The sequence below is a fragment of the Cyprinus carpio genome, chromosome A1, assembly GCF_018340385.1.
Source record: "Cyprinus carpio isolate SPL01 chromosome A1, ASM1834038v1, whole genome shotgun sequence".
Classification (NCBI taxonomy): Eukaryota; Metazoa; Chordata; class Actinopteri; order Cypriniformes; family Cyprinidae; genus Cyprinus; species Cyprinus carpio.
Genome location: NC_056572.1, coordinates 27,881,029 through 27,907,020, shown reverse-complemented (window position 1 = coordinate 27,907,020; position 25,992 = coordinate 27,881,029). Strand labels below are relative to the sequence as shown.

The 25,992-nt window shown below is 34.3% G+C and overlaps 1 protein-coding gene across 1 annotated transcript; it reads right to left on the bottom strand.

Annotated features, from left to right (window-relative positions):
* Positions 1–433: 433 nt before the first annotated feature.
* LOC122145494 lies at positions 434–25,986 on the bottom strand. Its single transcript, XM_042759266.1, has 32 exons — positions 25,954–25,986; positions 25,750–25,809; positions 25,218–25,231; positions 24,764–24,907; positions 24,585–24,685; positions 24,333–24,441; positions 23,840–23,931; positions 23,640–23,725; positions 23,190–23,272; positions 22,865–22,927; positions 22,147–22,236; positions 21,917–22,067; positions 17,236–17,333; positions 15,928–15,984; positions 15,327–15,389; positions 15,092–15,196; positions 14,583–14,805; positions 12,675–12,743; positions 12,106–12,143; positions 11,763–11,923; positions 11,343–11,344; positions 5,431–5,670; positions 4,867–4,914; positions 4,556–4,569; positions 3,809–3,934; positions 3,628–3,728; positions 3,175–3,283; positions 2,506–2,597; positions 2,226–2,398; positions 1,955–2,106; positions 507–587; positions 434–442 (listed from the first exon to the last, which is right to left on the bottom strand). Exons 1-32 carry the CDS (start codon positions 25,955–25,957, stop codon positions 434–436), a joined length of 2,958 nt encoding a protein of 985 aa, XP_042615200.1. The 5' UTR covers positions 25,958–25,986.
* Positions 25,987–25,992: the final 6 nt, after the last annotated feature.

Genomic DNA, 25,992 nt, shown 5'->3' with positions numbered 1-25,992 from the left:
ATCTGATTTTTTTGTGTAGTAAACCCGACCAACATATTCAGTATACTCCTCTGGCAGCAGACTGGATTTCTGCAATACACATAAAAAACAAATATGATGATCAATAATTATAGATCTAGGAAACATGCTTTAACTTGCCCAGATCTGTGAATACCATTTTGTCCATTAACAAGATAACATACCAGTAAATGTACAATTTGTGCACTTTTTTTTCTAAGTATAATGTTAAATTACTAGAGCAGCAAAGTGCTACAAGTACCTCATAATCCTTAATATTGATGCCATCAGTGGGGTTTCTCTTCCTGTAGAAATAGACATTCTTGATGGGGTCCAGCCTTGCTCCAGCATCCTTGTCACATTCTTTTTTGATGGGGTTTTCAGTCTTCTTGTCTGTGTGTTTTAGTTTTGTAGTCTGTGTCAAAGATTTACAATATTATAGTGACTTAAAAGTTTTGAGACAAAAACACAAATACCAAAGTGAAAAATGAGATTTGAACATAACATACTTCAATGAAGAAATCCTTCTTATCCATGAACACAGTTGGGAGAAGTTTTTTCCACTCGTCCACTGCTTTATTCCACTCATTCTGTACAAATGGAGATTGAAGTCAAACAGATGAGAACAATTTGCCCACAAGAGCACCTGTATGTTGCTCAACAATAAATGAAACTGAAAATGAACTGGTTTGTTTAGCCATTATAGTTTAAGTATTTCTTGTATTTTTTATAAACTGCACATTTCCAATTTATGTAAAGTTTAACTTGTACTGTATGTGCCTCTCTAAACCACTTCAATTTAAGATTTGTTAAAACAAACTTGTAATCTAAAATGAAGTGATAAATTAATTTTTAACAGCATCTGAGTTATTCACTAGAACTGTTCACACTATTGAATTATTCACAACAGTAATGCATTTCTGTATCTGATAAAAAATAAAAAAAAATGTTAATCTGAATCATAATTTTGTATCGTGTCTTTTATAATGATTGAACTATTCTTCCTCATAATGTATGAGTTTGGAAGTGTACAGAAACATCTCAGCTACTAAAGTTCAAGCAAATGTCTGAAAACTGTTTGGCTGGTGGTTCATTCTACTTCAAGACAATGATCAGAAACAGGGGTGTGTTTCCCAAAAACAGCTATGGTCGCAAGTTCAGTCGTTACTAATAGAGTTCAAAGGAACTTGTGACCATAGTTAGCTAACAATGCTTTTGGGAAATGAACCCCTGCACAGCAAAATCCAGAGTGTTAAATTAACTCTGCTCAGAGCATATTTGGTCCCACTCTACAAGAGTGTTAAAGCAACTAAAGCAGAGTTAAAGTTAATGAGGTAATGAGGTGATTAGTGATAATTGAGCATTAGTGATGAACAGCTGCTGTTAAACAGAATCACTGAAGAAAAGAGAAACAAGAACTACAACTGACTTCAGCCACAGCCTTAGATGAAATCAACTGAAATAAAGTACATTAAATCTCTCAAGATCTGATTAAACAACCCCACAAACAGCAGCAGCAGCTCCACTTAATTGGTTTCCTTGTTTGGTCCTTTGTATAGTCCTCAATTTCTGTAGTTCATGGTCTGTTCTCATCATTATTTTGCTTAATTTGTTCTTTTTTTAATAATCATCATTCTGGATTATCTGTTGTCTTCTAATTAAACTGCTGCAGCTTGAACCGGACACATTCTTCCTCAGCTGAAACTGACCATGACAACCGGGACAGTGTATTACTGGTAAACTGAAAGTCATTTAAGTCATTTTAATAAAGTAATAATGGAACAAATTGTATTTGCCCATTGAAAAAAAGAGACAGTTTTAACTGTATAGTTTAGTTCAGAAGGTTAAGAGTGTGTCGTGTATATATTACATTACATATACATTAATATTACATTAATGCCATTGATTTGTAACATGTCCAAGATAAGTACATGAATTGTAAAATGTCCTCTTTTACCTCTAAGATCTGGTTGTCTTTGTGTTCAGTTTCTGTTATTCTGGTCTCTCCCACACACTTCGGCAGGCGTCTCCTCACAACATCCTCAAGCTTCATCCTGGCATCTTTCAGGCCGTCATCAGTGGAGTATAAGATCTCCTCAAAGATGTGATCTGATAGAAGGAGAAAAAATATATAAATACAAATAAAAGTCTTCTCTGGTTAAATGAAAACTGCAGAAAGAATAACACTTTTATTTAATTCTTTACAATCCTGCATGTTTTTAACTGACCGGTCAGTTTGATGAACTCTTTCATTGCTGTCATTGTTGCTGTTGTTTGGTCTTCACCACCTGTACCATTGTGTAGAATATTTGAGAGCTTACTCTCTATATCTTTGTCGGATACAGCAACTGGTGAGAGCTTTGTGATCTTGTCTTTCGCTGCTATGAGGGCTTCTGAGATCCTAATGAACACATCAAAAAAGTATGAACCAATAAACAAATTAAGCAGCACTGAACTAGAAGAGCACAAATATATTTTAAAACTAGAGTACAATCAGTGTAAACACACTTCTCTTCGATGATGTTGACGATCTTGTGCTGGTAGGCCTGGCTGTACAGAGTGTGTCTGGTGTGAAACATGTCATAAATATTATCGGCCACCTGCGAGAGACAGAGAGTGATGAATTAGAGCACAGACTGACTACTGTATGTGGTTTCAGTGATCTAACACCAAAACGCTGACCACTAGTGATCGGATCACAAAACATTCATCTTCATATCAGATGGAAGCAGAGCCATAAACAGTAAAATTTGGACCTTTCATTTATTTTATTTTCATCCAAGCCTCATCTAATAGGGTGCATTAACTATACATCATGAGGTTGTCTTAAATTGTAAATATTGAAATGTAAATGTTTTCAGTTTAATTCATAAACATCTTTCTCAAATCTGAACATTGATTTAATGTTCATCTTGTAGTTACTGATATAAACTGAATTTTGTTATGTATTGTAACGGAGGAAGTTACCTCATAAGTTTCTGCTTTAACTCACTTGACTGAACTTCTACAATCATTTCTTACAGGCTGAACAATGATTGATCATTCACACATTATTTTACAGGTAAAATATGTTTATCAAACCACACACAGTATATATAAAGACAACTTTTTGTGGTGTAGTTAATAAATGATCTTATGAGAAGTCATAAATAATAAGTGATCTTGTGTCTCAGGCACCTTGTCTCTGAAGCAGATGTGTTTTCTCCCCTTCACCTCACACACACGAGCAGATTTCAGCAGACGCTGATGGTCAAAGCTGTTTGGGATGCCGAGGTGATGACAGTCTCTGACAGAGAGGACAACAAGATACAGTATTCTGAGTTATGATTGTGGTTGATGTTGTGCTGACTGCTTTGACAGAAACCTCTGACTTTATACAGACACCCGACAGTGTGCTACAAGCAATAGATATCATCAGTTGTAGAAATGCTCTTTTCAGCCATAAAAACAAATCATACACCAAAATATGAACAATTATGAAAATATATTAGAGGTTATACTATATCAAAGGTTTATCATGATATCTAAAGTAATGTCTATTTAAGTATTTTACAATATAATATTTCTTGTTAAGATTAACAACCATTATTACAATGAACATCCATTTAAAAGTGTTTTGTTTTTTTTTACCGTGCAAAATAGTCCCATTTACGCACATCAATGTCATTCCATTGATTTACCACGATCTCATACAGGAAAGACTTGTCCTCCGTCCTGCCCTTCGCTGTCCACTGGAAGAATCAAAATAGCTTCAATACTCAACAGAGACACTGTATAACTTGAGCATTGGAATGACAGTTCACAGGATTACTTTATCTGAAGTATCAACTCCCTTTATCAACTCCTGAATAAAGGTAAGATCTTCTTTCTTCAGCTCTTTTTTCAGTTTATATTTCTCTACTATGTCCAGAAACAGCCAAACCGAGGCCTCTGCAAGCTATGAGAAGAAAACACACAAACGCAAATATATGAATTGCCACACAGTCATAACTTTCAGAAATAAACAATGTACACTGTATAGAGTTATAAATACAGAATTTTATGTTAAGATGGGCATCTATTGTAAATTATTATATTTAAAAAGCAAAAAAAAAAAACTAATTGTGTTGTTGTGTCCTTTTGGAGATCGGCTTTTTTTGTTCTAGTGAATATGAAAAAGTCATACAGGTCTGGGAGGACATAAGAGTGAGAAAATGATTACAGAATGGTAATTGTATTGCTTTAATATGAGTGCTGTATCAAAAATGTAAAGCATAATTTGACAAATTTCTGCCTAAAAGGCCTCCAGTACACTCACTCAATATACTTGTGTGTCAATGTACACATTTATTGTGATTGGTTTTTGCTAAGACTTGCTTCTTTGAACAGTACAATATTTCATTTAGTTTACACTTCGTAGGTAACTTTAGTATTCACATTGTGTTTAATCAAGTAGCATTTGTATTTGTAAAGAAAGCACTTTTCCCTAGAAAACAGAATTATGAATTGTGAAATGCTAATTTTAAAATACAGTTTACATTGTATGCACAGTACAGAAGACGTTTTTTTTTCTGCTTACCTTCCACTCATTGCCTAAGAAAACAAACAAACAAAGGTTATTATACATCTCAAAAGATCTCAAAAGAACTGAAACTGAATTCACAGTTGTACACATTACTGAAAGAATTGTATCTATTCATCAGCGGAAGAGTCTAATAATAGAAATGTGTTATTCAGTTTTGCTTTATGATATTTAGAAATTTAGAAACGATTATTTTGAAAAAAAAAATTAATAATAATTATAATAAAAAATTTCATTATTAAGCTTACACTTAACTGAACACCCAACTGACCAGATACATCAGTGAAGTGAGAAACTCAGGCACTTACCAGTCTTCATGGACCTGTCCTTAAACACGTAAGAGAACGGACCATGACCTAATGAAAAACATAACAGTAAAATATACTGCATGTTTCATATTTTACATGAGAACAATTTTATACTCTTTTCATTTGACATGACAAAAAAAAAAAAAAAAAAAAAAAAGATGTGAGGAAACACTCAGTTAAAAGAGTAAAAGAGCTTCAACCATCTTACTCATAAAAAATTACTCAAGTACAAAAATACAGTATAAATATTTTGTTTTACCTCATTTTAAAATACTACAAACATTTTTTTGCAAGTATTATTTCAATTTTACCTTTACATCGGAACAAACTTTTAATGTCAGTTGGAATTCTCTAAAACTCTTTAAATAAATGTAAATTCTGCAAATAAATGTACATAATCTGTTTTATATTAATTTATATTATTTATTTGTTATTAATTTTGTTTTAATTCCCTTTACATTGTTCCCCTCTTTTGAAGGATGTTCAACACAAAGAGAAATCACAGGTGTATAGATATAGATAGACTTTTATTTCTGCACAAGTGTGCTTGTTTCTGGAACTCACCTAAATTATAGCAAAGAGCTGCGATTTGGACGCACAGGATGTCTTTCTCGTCAATTAACTTGCTCTGTTTCTTCTCAAACTTCTCTTTTGTCTTTTTAAACGTCTCCTTTTCCTTTTTAAACTCCTCTCGTTTCTCTTCAAACTCCTCTCGTTTCTCTTCAAACTCCTCTCGTTCCGTTTTAAACTCCTTCAGTTGTTTCTCTTTCAGAACTTCTGCCAGACGTCCTGCTAAATATGCCGCTTATCAAAAACAGACAAGACATCATTTTAAATAAAGCACATGATAAATCCACACAGCAAAAAATCCAGAGTGAAATTAACTCTGCTGGGAGTACATGTGAGACCACACTCAAGAGTGTGAAAGTGTTAAAATAGGACTGTTAAATTAACACTGAATCAGAGTTAAAGTTAATGAGATAATTAAGTGATTAATTGAGTGATGATTGACCATTATTAACGAAACCTGATGTGCATCATGGGAGCCAGGGATGAATTTTGATAGGTGGCACCCAGAATGCACTGCAACACAAGTCTCCTGCAACATGCTTTTTTGATTGTCACCGTCGTTGAGGTTCAAAGGTTGATTCTTGATGTTTGCATGTCTAAATGAAAGACTCTTTTGAAAGATTTTTAAACAAACAACTTTTAAGAAATTCCACAGATTGTATTTAAAACGCTGGTAATCCTATGCTGACGAATCATTCAGCCGCAATAATCAGCAATGAAAGTTTAACTCAGTGATTCAGGAAAACCAATATTTTTTGTTTGCCCGTCTGTTTTTTTTTATCAATTTTTTTCAGCAGAAAAAAATATTATTTTTTTATGTTGTTTGTTGTGAGGAGAACTAATGAAGAAAATGATGACTATTATGGTGGTGTTATTATAGTGGTTTTTTTCTTTTTTGATTCTGCTCGTTAACATCAGGTCTTGTCAATAATGGTCAATCATCACTCAATTAATCACTTAATTATCTCATTAACTTTAACTCTGATTCAGTGTTAATTTAACACTCATATTTTAACACTTTCACACTCTTGAGTGTGGTCTCACATGTACTCCCAGCAGAGTTAATTTCACTCTGGATTTTTTGCTGTGCAGCTTTTACATCATTTGATCAGTTGATTGATTTATTTAGAATCTGATTCTCTATATTAAACTCCATTGGTGATGGGCATTAGTAGCACTAGGGACAACAATGTAAATGATGTTTTGCCAAGTAAACAGTTTATTCTAATCAAAGTTAGTAACAATGATTCAACCTAATGAAACAAAAACTGTTTTTCAGAATAAGAACTGAAAGAATGAGCTTCCCTGACATTATTTACTGTGAAGAGGATGAAGTACAAAATACATATTATCTTTCCACCTTTACAAAACATTTACTAGGGTAAATAAATCAACCATACCATATGTCTCTGTGTTATCCTGCAACATATCCTACAATATTTTACAATAACTTGTAGCTCATGAAAAAGTTTTAACAAATTAGTAAATTGCACGTAATGGAAGACAGTTGTCATAGGCTAATTTCAACAATGACAAAGCCATGGAAAGATTTTTGACTATTTTCTTCTCCCATGTTTCAAATTAGTACAGAATATAATTACAACCATCTTAGAAGTTTTACAAAGCAAATTGGTGTTACTTAAATTAAGTTATCGTTATACCAAGCCTTTGTGCAACACTAACTCTAAAAGCAAAAGGTGTCTTGCCTAAAGAATTATATGATTGAAATAAAATTAAATTAAATTTTTTTTTTCTTCTATAAGAATTTACTCGAGCAAATGAGTTTGTGACTATAGTGTATCATTAAAGGGGTCATATGATGCTGCTAAAAAGAACATTATTTGGTGTATTTGGTGTAATGAAATTTTAATGAAATTTGGTGTTTATGTGGTTTAGGGTAAAAAAAAATAAATAAAAAAAATATAAAAAACCCTTCTTTTCCACATACTGTACATTCACGAGTTCACATTTACTTATAATTAAATAAAGGTTATCCGTATTTGGCCTGCTGTCCGGGGAGAGAGCTCCCGAGCCCCACCCCCCCTCCCCCCTTGGGGAGAGGGGTCTGAGCTCGGAGTCCGGCCCAGCCCAAAGTGCTCCCCCGACTGCTTCTACCTGAGCTGGAGTAGAAACTTGGCTGAAGGTGCGAGATCGGGGTGGCGGAGGGATTCTGAAAGTCGAGAGATAACGAAGGTAGGACGTACTTGATTATTTATAGGTGTTTCCCTCTTGAGCTGATTAGTAAACGATGTAATCACTAATGATGAACTGGCCGTGTTAATTATCCGTGCATGCTCCTCCCGAAATTTGTTTATGAAACATCACTTATTGTTTCTCCTCTATGATTTTCACAAGGCTCATCTCTCTGAAAAGCGAGGTGTGCTGTGATTGGCCAGCTATCCAGTGCCTTGTGATTGGCCGAATGCCTCAAGTATGTGATGGAAATGTTACGCCTCTTAACATATTGTGATGCCCTGTCCGGCTGAGCAACAAGACATTAAACATAAAACCCATTATAAACATAACAGAAACATGATTTCTAGTCGTGTCCTCTTTTGGAAGGCCAAACAAAGTAGTTTTGCTTTCACAGTGAAACACACAGTGTCCATAAGACAAGGCAGCGGCGGCAACATCTGGGTGGCGTTATGCAAATCTTCCCACATAGTGACGTAGAGATGTGGGGGTGTTTGAATGAGCCGTTTCAGGGGGGTGTGGATGAGTATTAACTTTTCTAAAGAATATCTCTTTGGATTTGAGACTTTACAGATCTTCTTTATGCACCAAGAGCTTGTAACAGAGAAACTTTTAACACATTTTACCTGTTTGCACACATGGTCCAGTTTGCTCAGTGTTTTCTGCAAAACTCTACACAAGAACGGCATCATTTTGCACAGGTTTAACCATGTTCTCATTCAGAAAACACAAACACACAATATAATTAACTCAAGCGTCACAAAATGAACTCAGCATACATTTTATATTTGTGAGTGTTAAGTTTCAGTAATGATGATGATGAGGTAAGAGTTTAGGGTTTATGTGTGATATGGCACAGCTGTGTTTTGGAAAATTAATCATGGTAGTGTGAGACAAAGAGGAAGAGGAGGAGAAAATAAAAATGAAGGGGATGAGGCCAAATTTCATTTGTTTCTGATGAAATACAAAGCACTATAGTTAACTGTGTTCTTCTGCATGGACTGTCAATGAGGGAAGTTGGTCTACAGGCTCATCTACAGGGTTACAATACTACACAGAACAACCTTTGATCTTAAAATCTGAAAATGTTTAACATTAACTAATAAATGCTATAGAAGTATTGTTTATTGTTAGTTACAGTTCTCCTCGATTGCTTACACACTATAACCAGGCTTTTGAACTAAAATTTTCAAAACCATAATGCCATTTTTCATAAAGCACACCCATTTTGCTGAACTATAAACACTATTCCCCTGCTTTAACACATGAGTCAGATTTGGTGAACTGTTAATGCAAAACCCTACACACAAATCCCTACGTTTCTCAGTGCTTACACCGTTTGGTCATTTAGAAATCACTAGCATTCAACATTGTTCAATCAAGTCTGCACAGTTTGAGCTCAGTTAGCACACAATTACCCAGGTGCAAACATTAGGAGTCAGAACCTTCGATGGATAAAGGGCCTAAGTCAGCTTACAGTTTTTGTCAGTGGCTTTGGTGCATATCTCGAATCAGAAATTAAATTCTCAAAACTACTTTTTCAACCTCCACATTATTTAGTCACTTGTGCACATCATATAAAGTTTTGATCTTCTGATCAAGTTGTGATTGCTTATTCATGCAACTGATAATGTACATTTGTCTGTGGTTTTTATTGTCATGTTGCTCAAAATGTATTATATAGTTCTCTGAAATAGCTCAAAAGGTACATCTCGTGAACCTTCAATTGAAAACATTTATATTATGAGGACCGAGGACAACACAAGAGTTATTATTTAATTTTAAAATTGTAAAGTCTGAGTAGTTACAGTAACTTTTGAGTTTTGAGTTTGCCTTTACTTAAAACCATGTTAAGTTTTAAAACTTTGCAATTATGTAATCAAGTGATTAATTAAGTGCTGACTGAGCTTTAGTGATAAACAGCTGCTGTTAACAAACAGCATCACCAGCCTCCACTTATTAATAACCAGACTGACTTTATTTCTGTCAGACGTCTACAGAAGATCTTATTGAGAATTAAACTAAGGTTTAGATGTTGATTTATTGTTTCATTTGAAGTAACCATGTTAGAGATCAGTGTTTGCTTTAGTTGGGCTCTTGACCCTTGATTTCTGTCTTAGAATATTTTTCTGGACGTTATAACCATGTGTTTTTGAAAGCATGTTTGTTATAACTCAAAAAAACCCAGAGAAAATATGATCAGGTATTGGTTATTATACGCCATATTGGTGATAATAATCATCAATTATGGAGCTGTTCAGAGTGCAAAATCTTACTAAACAGGTGTTCTATAGTTAGTTCAGTTGATTACAATGAAAGCCATTCAAAAAAAACAGTGGTTCTTGTTTAGTCAGTTAATATAAAAGATTTTCCAAACAGTTTGGTCTTCCATGGTGTCAATTAGTCACACACAGACATCAATAATCAGAATATGAACCTCAACAATGGTTACGAAAAAAAAAAAATGCTGCAATGTATGCTGGATACTGTTGTAGTACAAAACTCTTCCATGGCTCCCAGCATGCTCTGCTGCATTTTTTTGTTTGTTTTTTTATTTATTTTTTTATGGTCACCATTGTTGAGGTTCATATGCTGATTATTGATGTCTGTGTGTGACTAAGTGACACCACAGAAAACCAAACTGTTTGGAAAGTTCTTTATATTAACTGGATTATCACAGAACCACTGGCTCTTAGAATCACTTTTACTGTAATCAATCCAAACTAATTACACAAAACACTATTTCATCAGAGATTAGAACTCCAAACAGTTCAATAATCAATGATTATCATCACCAATATACAGTATAACAACCAACATGTAGACACAGGTTAGCTAAAAAAAAAAAAATGCTAACCTGAATGCACTGTAAGTTGCTTTGGATAAAAGCAGCTTCTAAGTGTGTGTGTGTGTGTGTGTGTGTGTGTGTGTGTGTGTTTGTGTGTAACACCTGATGGTATTTTCTCTGGGCTTTTGAGTTACAACAAATGGTTAGAACAGCCAAAGAAAAAAAAACTAAGACAGAAATCAAGGGTCAAGAGCCCAACTAAAGCAAAACACTGATCTCTAACATGGTTACTTTAAATGAAACCAATAAATCAACATCTAAACCTTAGTTAATTCTCAATCAGATCTTCTGTAGACGTCTGACAGAACTAAAGTGAGTCTGACAATAAAATAAGTGGAGCTTGGTGATGCTGTTTGTGGGGGTTGTTTAATCAGATCTGAGAGATTTAATGTATTTTATTCAGTTTATTTTATCTAAGGCTGTGTCTGAAGTCAGTTGTAGTTCTTGAGTTCCACCTCTGGTATTTGCTCATCATGCTGCTGAGATCATGAGAGATTTGATGTTTTTTTTATTTTCAATCATTTGTTTTTGTTTCTCTTTTTTCTCCCCTGTTATTGTCGGTGAACTCAACTGAATTAAGTTCAGAGGACCCACAACTATTAGTTTTAAAACTTAAATGGTTTAAGGCAATCGGTTTCCTCAAACACGGTTTGAGTAAACCCAACTTGTCATGTTTTTAATGATATTTGTTTATACAAAAGGTTTGAGTTACGTTACTTGTCGGGTTTTACAGTGTAGAGGACATTCTAATTTTTATTTTTGCCTTTGTGCACATATTTCTTTTTCTTTTCTATTTAACAATGACATTGTTATACTGTAAGGATTTTTTGTTTTGTTTTTTGGTAGGGGTAGGGGGTAGTCAGACCACTAGTAAAAGTGTAACTGTGAATCATATCCAGTCTTTTTCAATCAGTATCCCACATAACTGTGTGTGTGTGTGTGTGTGTGTGCATGTGTGTGCGTGTGTGTGTGTTTTTGTGACATATCAGGACACAACTTTGTATAATGACATGGGTATGACTCATGTATTTCAAGGAGAGGGTGACTTATGAGGACATAACCCATGTCCCCATTTTTCAAAACACTTATAAACCATACAGAATGAGTTTTTTTTAGTAAGTAAAAATGCACAAAGTTTTCTGTGAGGGTTAGGTGTAGGGTTGGTGTAGGGCAATAGAATATACAGTTTCTACAGTAAAAAAACCATTATGCCTATGGGATGTCCCCACTTTTCACAAAAACACCCGTGTGGGTGTGTGAGAGAGAAAATAAAAACATGGCTTACCCAATGGAGTGTTCGAAGCGAGTGTGAGTGGCTCCAGGATACACCAGATATGTTCCTCCCAGCTGTTTAATGTGTCTCAGTCTCTGAAACTGAGGAGTGTCAATTATCTTCACCAGCAGGTCAGGCAGCTCAATTTGACCATGGATGGGGTCGTTAAAGATCTACAGGATAGAAAACAGGCAAATACATCCACAAACATATAAACTGCTCTCCAAAAGTCTGGAAATGCACTAGGAAAAATGGAGCTTTGGACAACATCAGAAGAACATTTCTGTAATTTTAGCAGGCAATTGACACTGGAATTAATGTTCATTTTCATTATTTTTAACCCTTTAATTTTTACCTTGCCTGAAGAGTCTTGGGATTTCTTTTTGCGGGATTCTATATTTAAAAAAAAATATATATAAAGTATTGTAAATCCTAAGTGTAAGAAATCTCTTTATTTTGTTTTATCATCCATCAATATTAATAAGAACTGGTCATTTTATGTATGTGTCATGCAAACACCTTCGCCTGATTAAGCCAATTCTTGTTGCTAGAAATCCCAACAATGTATCTGATAAATGGGTTCTAATCATGTAAAGTGTTAAGCAACCTTAAAGGAATATTTTGCCTAAAAAAGGGAATTCTGTGTTTAAATCACTCTCACTCAATGAAATTTATGTCTTTTGGTTTAAAACAAATATGGTTGCAGTGGGATAGAAAACCTGATAGAACTGAAATTGGAGTTATACTCTAATGAAGATGGTGTATTACCATCCATATGCACATATGAAATAAAGAATTTACTCCTTAGTCTTCACAAAATGTATGCTCACCATTTAAAATAATTTATATTCCTTGTCTCCAGTGTGTGAGTGTAATGAATGTACAGAGCAAGACAGCAGCAGTGTTAACATGACAAACACACACCTGCTGCTGATGAAGCCTGTCCTGAATCCTGTGCTGCCCCTGAGGAGGAGGATGAGGATGAAGCTGTCTCTACAGGTTTAAGATGACATATCATGGTACATTTCATTTAACCCCTTTTACAATATTTTTTATTGTAATAATAATAATAATAATTATTATTATTATTATTATATTACATTATTATATAAAATGAATTGTTATACATATCAGAACTGTACAAAATTAATGCCAAATCAGTGAAGAGGAGAAAAAAAAATAAATAAAAAAAATCTCAGAATCAGTGCCTGCCTCTGTTGATGGTTCTTCTCATGCATTATCATCAGTCATGACTGTTTGCTTAACCAGACTTTCTAGTCTTTTAGACTTTAGCAATGACATTTTCACCTTTGATTTCTTTAGTGTGTTTTTAAAGGGACAGTCCAGAAAGTTTTGAAGATCCAAAAAGGTATTTTAGGTTTTGGTTACCTGGACTCTTAAAAATCTTAATTTGTGTTTTGAATATAAAAAATAAACATATATTAAATGATCATTAATGGGTTTGCAAGACATGAGTGTTAATAAATAACATTTTAATTTTTGAATGATGTTACAGTCTTTGCATGTGTCTATCTTGTGTTTTAGGTCTCTTGTTTTTGTATTGTATTCCCATTATTTCTGTGCTTTCTTTCTTGTCAGTTCTCTGTGCCACTGTGTTCTGTCATAGCTTCCCTCATTAGTTACCACAGTAATTCATTAGCTCCTCCCTGTCCTTGTCATATTGTTATTGTGAACCAGTTCTGTGTTTTGCACTTTATTTGCACTTGGTTCCACCTCACCTTCTTCCAGCCAAGTATTATGAACTCTCCCTTTACATAGTATACTAATCTCAAGACAGGACATGAAAAGTAAATGAAAAGTAAGTTCACAAAATTTGCAATAAAATGAACTTCAGTATGCCTCACTGAAACACCTGCATTAGCTCAAGCCAACGTATAAACCTATATTAAAATTGAGTTTAGTTTACTTTTGCAACATACTCTTTATTAAATAACAGTAAGTAAATGAAATTAGCAGAGATTACAATCTATGCATTTGATTAAAGTAATGATATGATTATTCATCATTTTCCTACGAGACAGATGTCAGACCCTGAACTTTATATCCACCTGAACACAACTCTGTGTTTTCTGGACAAATATTTTGTTTAAAATCTTTAGTGAAGGTTTGGTCGTAGCAATCTTCACCATCAACAGCTAGCTGACTAACAAGGTCATGAATTAGCCCACAACAAGTTACATTACTCTTATTTCTCTCTATTGTCCCCCATTCTTCTTTTTATGATATCGAACTCTGAGAGCTTGAATGGATTCATGATAACATACATATAACAGATGGAAACAATGCAGTTGTCTCTCATGGCCATATCTCTTCTCTGGACTAAGACATGTAATTATTTCTTTTTTTTAATTCACCCAATTATTTCATTCACTCTTACCCCATTTATAAAGTTCTTATGCTGAAATTACATTTTCATTATATATTTTGTATTTCTAAATACCAGATGAAACACAAAAGCACTTGATGACTTGGTTTCAACTAGCAACGACAACAACTTTTTGATTTATGTCTTGACACCATATCAAATTATGCCTGGTTAGGACATACCTATTCAAACATAAAACCCTACATACAAGCTGATTAGTCCTTCCAGCTAGCAAGAAAGTTATTCACTTTGTACTTATTCATTTTTTTGTACTTAATTCATGCAGTGTGAATCAGTAAATCAGTTAAAAAAAAAAAAAAAAAAAAAAAAAAATCATGTTAATAATTGTATATACATACATACATACATACATACACACACAAACACACACACACATACATTCTATAGTAATAAGTATCCAGATATGTCAGCACAATCTGAGTTACCTGAATCAGGCTCGTAATCAATAAACTTTTTATTGTCTTTGCACCAGTCATGAAAGTACTTCACAGCTTTCTGCTGGACATCCGGAATCTCTGGATCCTCCTCATTCTTTGGATCCTCCTCATTCTTTGGATCTTCCTGATTCTCTGGATCCTCCTGATTCGGTGGATCGTAATAGACCCTCACAAGAAATTCATGAAACTTCTTTGGCTTGAGATTGGACACCTGCAGCCACACAACAGAAACCAAACACAACCTTTCTCAAACCAAGAAAAACAAATGCTTCCACTCACCCAGGTATGAATTCAGCTACACACCACAAACTAGAGCAATCTGATAAAGCCTGAGCTCAAATCGCTTTATTCATTAAACATACCACTAATTCATTTATTTTAGTAATGACTCAGTTTAAAAAGGCTATCTGATAAAATCTTATGCTCAAGAGATTCACAGTCATTATATTTATGAAAATTCTGGATGATAGATATTTGAGATAAGTGAGCTTTAGTACCTGGTACTTCTGCATCTTGAAGGCTCTGTTTGGCTCATTCTTGCTGTAGAAATGAACATTATCAATGGGCTCTTTACCCACTTCACCAAAACCCATCTCAAGAACCTGAATGAGTTCAGATTTCAGATACGATAGAAAGTTACACTGTAAAAATCAGTCCACAAAACAGTAAGGTATTATTGTTTTTTAATTGTAATTTTTATTGTATTATTTGTTTTTTACTGTTTAAACATACATGAATGTCAAAGTTCTCCTCCTCCTGTGGTGGCTTAAACTTTGCATACTTCTTCAGTAGTTTCTAAAGATTGTGAAGGGTAAAAAACAAAAGTATTACAATAAATTAAATGTCAAATAATAGAGACAAAAGTTCTTCAAGTGGGGAATATTCACTACAATTCAAAAAGTGTGGAAACCATTTAGTTTTTTGAAAGAAATTAATACTTTCATTTATCAAGGATGCATAACAATCAATGTGACAGTAAAAATAAAAAATAAAAATAATATTAAAAAACTTAAACCTTTTTAATAATGTTTACAAAATATTTATTTTCTAATAAAAACTGTAGTTATAATATGGTATTCAGGGATGTATGCAGTGTGTTGTGATATTTATCTGATATTGCTTACATCTGATATCACTTAAATCTGATAAGAATATGTGTAATTAATACAAAACAGAAAATAATTTACACCATACACATGGTAAATGCAAATGCCATTTGTTTATATATGGATGGACAATAGATGTTATTCTTTTTTATGTGTTTGTAGGGGCTTATTAAACAATATTGATAATGTACCATAAGTAGCTGAGCTAAATAACACAAGAATGATACCTGATACAGTTTGGTATTGAAGGCTTTATCAGGCAGTGCTTTGGCCTCAGGTATTTCCTAAAGGATTTTGAAGGATTAATTATGCATGCAAATATTACAATAAATGAAAATAACACATAATAATCTGATAAAACAGTCATTACATGTGAGAATAATACATAAAAATATGGCTGGTAACAGCAATCAGTGTTGCCAGATTGGGTTCTTGCTCAAATTAACAAATATAATTAAGAAAGTAGGCCTGGGACAGTGACACAACTCTGTTATACTGTAGTTCTGTTTAAATTTAAAGTGCAACATGAAGGTAAGTGCACTTATTTTTAGACAAAGGGTAAAACAAATACTTGTTTACACAATGCACTTTTTTTTTTTTTTGGCTGAGCTGTTTGCAGTATTTGAGATGCTTTACTTTCTGCTAGTTTGGAAATTTTAGTCATATTTGCTAATTATTTTTTGGGGGGGCGGGGGGGGGGTCGAGGGTCTTGGAGTTGGTGGGTTTTAATGGAGCTTTTGGACTGGAATATGTGACATTGTACCTTCAAAAGATCACATGTGTAAATGAGTTTAAATATGCACCATCCAAATGAGTTTTTTTTTTTTTTTTTTTTTTTTATTTATTATTATTAATAATATATTTAAACTTTAATATCTTAAATATTTATAAGGTAAATTGTCTTTGTAAAGGTGATTTGTGTAAATTTTTTGTATTGAGTTTTAGACAATCTAAACATGTAAAATTAAAAGATTAAAATTTAGACCATCTCAGATGGCACTGTAGGATGGTACATTACTGTTGTGTTTCAAAATGTGTCAGTGTGAAGATGAATATAAGTAATGAAGGATCTAAGGATCACCAAATGAAAATTGTGAGTAGCATCAAGATAGCAATCATACTTTGTTGTTGTGTTTTTATATTTTCTTGTTTTTATTCATATAATCATGTTTTAATCCTTTCCTAGCCAGTTATATAATTTATCATTTGATTATTTTTATCATTTATGATTTATATCATTTTTTTATTATTTTATCATTTATTCACTTTTTATTATATTTTTATTTTCTATTTCTTATTGTTTTTTTTCTTGCTTATTCGTTTTTCATTATTGTTTAAATCCTATGATTGTGGGGTTTTGTGAGCTGTTTTGTCTTCATGAATAAGAGAATAAGAATGTTTATGGCAAATTCAAGGTTTATGGGATTGTTGCCTGTGAAGCAGTTTGGATAACATTACTTGCTGAAATTCGTGCTGGTCAGGTAAGTCACAAAGTAATTCTGTTATATTGCACTGTTTAACAAAAGGTGAGGTACCTTTAATCCTTCTTCTTTCAGTCGTGCCTCTCCAATACACTTTGGCAGACGTCTTTTGACAATATTTAGTAGAATCTTCTGGGCTTCAGCCAGATGGTCTGGATGGAAAGAGTTAATAGAATAATTTTAAACCATGGTCTGTCTGAATACTGGGTTCTGATCTGAAAGTCTGCATTCAAACTGTTTAATGCACAGATAGTTCCCATCAGAGTAATCACTGTTCTATATTAATGTGCTCCTTTCACTGAAGCATACACACACCAAATTTATCACTTTTTTTTATTTATTACAAATTAAAACAATCTACTGAAAATACAAGGTAGTACATTTATGAGGTTTTATGGTGCTGGTAAGTGGCCCTGGATGAATGCATTTATATTAAGTAAATAGTAAAATCTTAATTCTATTAAATCACTGCCAAATGAAGGTACTATGAGACATAATAAATTATAAACATTAATATTATGAAATTTCTGTGCAGTTGGTTTGAAGCAAGTGTGTACTATGAAAGGGCCAATACAAATAAAAATGGATTTTACTTGAATAAAGTTGTAATGTTGGGAGAATAAAATGAGAATAAAGTAATATATGTATATATATAAACAGTAGCGGTTTCTCCATTAGGGCGATTGGGCGATGCACCACCAAAGCGCGAAAGGTAGGGTTTTTTTTTCTTTCACATTCAACCACAGTGTTATGCTTGCTTTCACTATTCTAGACTCCAATCAGTGTCGAGTTCCGTTTTGTGTAGTACCGCCCATTTTTGTGTAATTTCTGTCAGACTGAGAATTGCCTGGAGTGCTCTCATTTGCTGTGTCTGAAACCACTCCCCATCCACTATATAGTGCACTATGGGCCTACATCTACATGGTCCTTCTCAAAAAAATTAGCATATTGTTGAAAAAGTTCATTATTTTCCATAATGTAATGATAAAAATTAAACTTTCATGTATTTTAGATTCATTGCACACCAACTGAATATTTCAGGTCTTTTATTGTTTTAATACTGATGATTTTGGCATACAGCTCATGGAAAAACCCAAATTCCTCTCTCAAAAAATTAGCATATCATGAAAAGGTTCCTCTAAACGAGCTATTAACCTAATCATCTGAATCAACTAATTAACTCTAAACACCTGCAAAAGATTCTGAGGCTTTTTAAAAACTCCCAGCCTGGTTCATTACTCAAAACCGCAATCATGGCATAAGAGGTTACTGCCCAGAAGGGCCCTCATTGACACCCCTCAAGCGAGAGGGGTAAGACACAGAAAGAAATTTCTGAAAGAATAGGGCTGTTCCCAGAGTGCTATATCAAGGCACCTCAGTGGGAAGTCTGTGGGAAAGGAAAAAGTGTGGCAAAAAACGCTGCACAACGAGAAGAGGTGACCGGACCCTGAGGAAGATTGTGGAGAAGGACCGATTCCAGACCTTGGGGGACCTGCGGAAGCAGTGGACTGAGTCTGGAGTAGAAAACATCCAGAGCCACCGTGCCACACTGGTGCTTTTGAAACCAGAAACAGCGGCAGAAGCGCCTGACCTGGGCTACAGAGAAGCAGCACTGGACTGTTGCTCAGTGGTCCAAAGTACTTTTTTCGGATGAAAGCAAATTTTGCATGTCATTCGGAAATCAAGGTGCCAGAGTCTGGAGGAAGACTGGGGAGAAGGAAATGCCAAAATGCCTGAAGTCCAGTGTCAAGTACCCACAGTCAGTGATGGTCTGGGGGTTGCCATGTCAGCTGCTGGTGTTTGGTCCACTGTGTTTTATCAGGGCAGGGTCAATGCAGCTAGCTATCAGGAGATTTGGAGCACTTCATGCTTCCATCTGCTGAAAAGCTTTATGGAGATGAAGATTTCGTTTTTCAGCACGACCTGGCACTGCTCACAGTGCCAAAACCACTGGTAAATGGTTTACGGACCATGGTATTACTGTGCTCAATTGGCCTGCCAACTCTCCTGACCTGAACCCCATAGAGAATCTGTGGGATATTGTGAAGAGAAAGTTGAGAGACGCAAGACCCAACACTCTGGATGAGCTTAAGGCCGCTATCGAAGCATCCTGGGCCTCCATAACACCTCAGCAGTGCCACAGGCTGATTGCCTCCATGCCACGCCCGCATTGAAGCAGTCATTTCTGCAAAAGGATTTCCCGAACAAGTATTGAGTGCATAACTGGACATAATTATTTGAAGGTTGACTTTTTTTGTAGGTTAAAAACACTTTTCTTTTATTGGTCGGATGAAATATGCTAAGTTTTTGAGACAGGAATTTTGGGTTTTCATGAGCTGTATACCAAAATCATCAGTATTAAAACAATAAAAGACCTGAAATATTTCAGTTGGTGTGCAATGAATCTAAAATATATGAAAGTTTAATTTTTATCATTACATTATGGAAAATAATGAACTTTTTCACAATTTGCTAATTTTTTGAGAAGGACCTGTACATTAATCTGGATACATTTGAAAATGGCGTTTTCGTTTTAAAACGCTCTCCAGCCACACTAGAGTTTTCAATCGTTTTCCAAAAGTGTCTCATCCACACTGAAACATCAGAAAAAGTTAAATTCGCCTTCTGCGCATACGTAAAGCCTCAAAAAAGCTCACTGCAGATTATACACATGGAACAGACATGAAACGTTTTCATGCAGTTTTTCTGACAGGAAATTTTATATATTTTATTTACGAAAAGAACTCACCATTCTGTCGCGTCCAGGTTGCACACACTCATGATTGTACATCTGATCTATAACGCAACTCGCGATCGCGAGTAAATTTGCTTTCATCTTTGCAGGACTTTGATATGAAGAGTGTACAAAGTAACACATCTGTAGCAATAGTGTGAAAGTACATAGCACATAACGTGCACAATACCAGTATAAACACGGATATCTATTGGTATAATTAACACAACATGACTAAACTTTTGCGTCATCGTTTTCAAAAGCCTCCGTTTTCACAGTCCACACTACAACGCGAAAACGGCGTTTTCAAATTTATCCACTTTTAAAAAGCTCCGTTTTCCTTGATAAAAACGCCATCTCAGTGTGGACGGAAGGCCAAAACGGAGAGAAAAAGATGCATTTTCAAACGTAAACGTATTAGTGTGGACATGGCCTATATCGGGTGTCAGCCATTTTGTAGTGCTGTCCGAATTCTGATTGAATGACTTAATTCTTGTCTATGCTTACATTCGTTCACTACTTTTTACCCACAATGCATTCTAATTTCGAGTGTACAACTGATGTACACACGCTGAAACACTATTTCCCACAATCCAATGTGGAGTAGCGACGAGCTGGAAGAGAGAGCGGGAGCGAGCGAGTTTGAATGAGGAATGCCGTTTACATATTTATTATTTCCACTTTAACGTTTATTTGATACATCATTAATAACTCCGTTTAATATTTTACTAATTTACTGAGGTGGCATCATTGTTAAATTACAAAAATGATGATATTTGGTGTCTAATTTACAAATGTTGGTAAATCACCTGTAGGTAGTGTGTTCATTCTGATGTAAAATTAACGGTCGCCTGAGGGCGCTCTATGACCATTATCTTACCTGAGCTCAAAAAGCTGCTCGGGAGAGTTTCAGGATACTAAAAAATAATATACCATCAATGAAAACACAAAGCTGACGGGGAGGTCTGTATAATTACAATAAAGTAATTTTGAGTGTTATTGGTATTAATATTATTTACATGTAATATAAAAGTGCATACAGTATGTGACGATGTTTTTGCAACAGCTCCAAGTGTCATGCACAGTGTATACGTCACCGTCCTATCCGTTCACTTATTTCGTTCAAAGTCCCTTTCTGATTATAGTCCACTCAACTGCTATACATTATATAGAGATTAGTGAATGAGTGAACGAGTGAGCGATTTCAGACACAGCAACTGACTTCCATTCAAAGATCTTTTTTTTTTCGAACTTCAGGCACTGCAATGCAATCTCAGTGAGTTCAGGGAGGGCTCTCACTAACGTGCTTTCATCATCATGCGTAACCTTAACTTGTGCAAGGATTGGTGGGAACAGTGCCATCCAACAATATTTAAAAACTATTTTGAATTTTAACAACAAGGAAAATAAAAATAAAACTGCTTTAATATCTTTATCAAATGTGAAAAATGAAAAAAAGAAAAGAAAAAAAAAACAGAGAAAGATGGTGACAGCTAAGCCAACTCTTAATTTGATCGACATCATGGCGAACGTTATCTCAGCGCAGATGAGGTGAGTAATGTAAGCAGTGTAATGTAAGGGAGCAATGTAATATAATGTGATATAAGTGAGTATTGTGATTTAAACGAGCAGTGTAATACAAAAGAGCTGTGTAATAATATCAGCAAATTGGCAGGAGCTGCCACTGTATATAAAGTCATCATTCTGAGAATAATGTCATAAGGGAAGAAGGGCTGGTTCTCAATAAAATGCTCATTTTCAGTTGTACATATGCATTGTGCATTATATATTTTTTTTATATTAATGCATTTATACATTACAGTCTTGACTGGTTAAGACAAAAACTCATATTAAAAGGAGAAGATGATTTAAATGCCTGGTTAGGATGCACTGTAAATCACTTGGGATAAAAGAGCCTACTAAATACTTTAAAACAAAAGAAGAAAGCACAGACAATCCACTACTACATAAATGCAGATGTAGCAGCACAATATGAGTTACCTGTTGTATCTCTGGAATCAATAAAGTCATCTTCACTGCACCACTCACGAAAGCATTGCTGAGCTGTCTTCTGGACCTCTTGAGCAACATCTGTTTTGTGGTACACTCTAACAAGCCATTTAGGAAGCCTCTTTATCCCGGGATCAGTCACCTGCAGAGATATGAGAAAACACAACCTGTAACCTTTCTCAATCCACTGATATTTTTATTTTTACTGTGCCAACACATACATTAATTTTAAAGTCATCAGCTTGTAGTCCTGGGCTCTGAGACCAGTTGTAGTCCTTTACCCTTTTCCTCCATTTATTCTGCAATTCTTCCTACAGTTTATGGAAGAAGAAATTTGTGAAATATTACACTAAATGGAAAGTGATATGGATTATATATACGTGTGTGTGTGTGTGTGTGTGTGTGTGTGTGTGTGTGTGTGTGTGTGTGTGTGTGTGTGTGTGTGTGTGTGTGTGTGTGTGTGTTTGAGGGTTTAAAAAATGCAGTGTTATAATCAATCAAAATATGAAAGTAAGTCAGATAAATAGATATAAAATACTGATATAAAATGGAAAACATTTACACATTTGCACACATAAATAAACTTTAAAGAACTTTATACATGTTAGATATATATAAATATTCATTAAAATAAGCATGTTCTCACATTAACATTTCTGCCAAGCAAATAAATGCACTTGTTTATATACAGTATTTGTATGATAGATCAATACCACTACATTTATTATTTTTATTTATGTATGTATTTATTCATTTTTTTTATTTTTATTTTTTTGTTTGTTTTTTTTTTTTTTTTTTTTTTTTTTTTTTTTTTTTTTTTGTGTTTGAACAAGAGTGTTTTTAGGTGCTTATAAAAGTGTATTCTTGAGAAATTCATAATCATGATATGACAAGTCTGTTTCATAAATATCTCAGCTAAGTGAAAGAGGGAAGGAGTACCTGAAACACTTCTCTCTTAAATTCTTCGTCAGGCTGGTCTTTCAGTTTGTCCTTCAGTTTCTCCTAAATGATTCAGAAGAGTAACTAGTCATACATACACGTGTCGCTAAATAAATAAATAAATAAATAAAAATCATAAAAAATACAAATTATATTTAATGCTTTTTTATCTTTAATAATATTATATCATGCTGTATACCATTACTGGAAACTGGCAAAATATTTACCTGATGCTGTTAAATCCAATGTGCTAATGCATATAACATTCACACAAAGTAAATTTTGTTTTATTGGACTGTTTAACTATTAATATAAATTAAGGTACCTTTAATTTAGTTTCATTGAGTCGGGCCTCTCCAACAAACAAAGGACTATCTGGCTGGTTCAAGATTTCATCAAATATGTGATCTTTCAAAAGAGAAGGAAAAGGAAGGGTTAATGGAATATTAGTATAGCATACAAAGCACATTTATGCATATGAACTTAAAATGATGCCTTGAATAAACTAGTGATTTAATACGAAACCAAAATCAAGAATCACATTAGTGGAGGCAGGTCATGTGAGTCAAGTAAACCCTCCCTTTACATGGTGGATAACTTCAGATGCCTCAGATGAGCAGTAATATTTGAGAAATATTTGATATTTTAGATATATTTGACATAAGTGGTCCTGAGTAAAAATGGTTGAGGTGTACAGGTCAGATGTGTAGGTGTTACTTCCTTGATACTTCTTAAAAGAAAATTTCTCTCAGTTTCTACTCGTGCTTTGGCTGACCTGTGAGTTCGGTGTATTCCAGCATGTTATCTTTGGCTTTTGAGATCCTCAGCTTGCCATCAGCTAGCACAAGGGCTTCCTTGATCCTAATGTACAGAAACAAACAGCTATAAATAACAGTTAAACCTAAAGAAATATCATGATGCATACAGAAGAATGAACAAAATAAAAATAATGAGCTCTTTCACACAAAAACCCACTTGACATCAATGATGTAGCCGATCTTGTGCTGAAGAGCCTGACGATGAAGAGTGTATCTGGTGTGAAACATCCCATAAACATTATCAGCCACCTGTGAGAGGAACAGAGAGACATCAGCTAGAGCACTGACTGAAACAGTGAAATGTACAGTGCAGCACTGCAACTTTTGATGCGACAGGAGTAGATCTAAATATAATGCTATAATCAACACTTTTCATGATAAGTTAATCTTGACAATGTAATAGTAAAAATGCAGTAAAAGTACTGAAGAGAGTTCCACATGTAAGAATTATTTCAGAGCATTCAAATCAGAGGGACACAATCAGGGTAGAACATGGCCTTTTATTTTCACAGTAAGACTGCTTGCAAAGTGTAGCCAAGTTTGATAGAAGTGGCTGCTTATAAGTGAAAAGAGTCTCTTGGTGAAGAACAAAAACACAAAATCATACACAAATAGTGATGGTGTAAATGAAAAGATGAATTGTCAGGTACCTTGTCTCTGAAGCAGATGTGTTTCCTCCCGTTCACGTTACACACTCGAGCAGATTTCAGCAGACGCTGAGAGTCAAAACCACATGGAATGCCGAGATAATAACAGTCTCTGCATGTAAAATAAGAGAGGAATTAACTAATGCAATCACTGCTGGAGCATTAACACTTACAATGAGCCACATTTATACTTTATCTTCAGCTGCTCATAAACTGTTCAAATCATATTAAACATCACTTTAAAATACAACTAACCGAACCAAATAGTCCCATTTGTCGACATCAACGCCGTTCACTTTATTTGCCACAGTCTCATACAGGAAAGACTTGTCCTCAGTCCTGCCCTTCATTAACCACTGCAAGATGGGAAATATTTTGAACTTAAACGCTGTATCCTGATAAATGCTGAAACAGCAGCTTAAACACGGTTTTACCTCGCCATCCTTTTGTCCTTTCAGAATTAATTCCTCAATAAATTTGATGTCTTCATCTAGATTCAATCCGTAGCATTCCATCTCTTTGTCCAGTCCGTTCTTCTTTCTCATGCAGTGAAACATGTCAACAGACGCCTGCTCATGCTTCAGAAGATCAACATAAATACACATCAGTACAATTAAAGTGTAACATGTCAACAGACGCCTGCTCATGCTTAGTTTATATTCTAATGTTATTTTATTATTCTAATTTTTATGAAGTAGTAACTTTGAAGATGGATGTTCAGAGCATGAAATCATGAAAATGTAACTGTATTTTGTTGGTGAACACAAAGAAGTGCTACAGTAATAGAACATTTACAGGTGAGTAAATGGATCATTTTGACAGACTCTATTCAAACAGTTTATCTGTATTAGCTTAATGGTTCTGCTTAAATGTTATTATGATGCTTACCTCCCAATGCTCATCTAAGAAATGGAAAGAGATTTTAGGCATCATGTGAGGCAAGTTTAATAATAGTCAATATACATTTGTCAGTCTCCATCACACACACACGAGGAAGGTTTAATAATATTATTTAATAAAAATATTAAATTTTTTTGATAAGTGGAAAAATATTTAGTTTGCTATCAGATTTTTCTTAAAAATAATTAAGATTATATGATGTTTTATTGATTAACTTGATTTAATAATTGTAAGTTGTAAATAAAGGATATGATGTGTTTCACTGGCACTCAGGTTACAAAAAAAAAAAAATGTGATGTGATGTGATGTGATGTGGTATTGAATCTCTAATGATGTGACTGTATGTTTTATATGTACAATAAAAGTATTTTAAGCTCCATCATTCTTTTAGTTATATACATTACTCTCTATATTTGCCTTGCTTGTGGTTCAGCATTAAACATCTAACAGCTAAATATTAATTATTGCTTGCTTAAATGCAAAGCTGAAATCACTGAATCAAGAAAGCTCAGATATTTACCATCAGACTGGACTTCCGGGATGAACATGCCATCAAACAAATGAGAGAATGGACCATGACCTGAAAGGACAGGGTGATGGTGGAGTGGGATTAGTGAGAGTTGGTATAATGGAATTAGAGGTGAAGTTAACTTTTGTGTGCTTTTTATTATATTAGTAATTTTTTTTCTGTGTAAATATGCACATGCATGTTTGTGCTCCTCACCCATGTCATGGCAAAGAGCAGCGATCTGTGCAAAAAGGA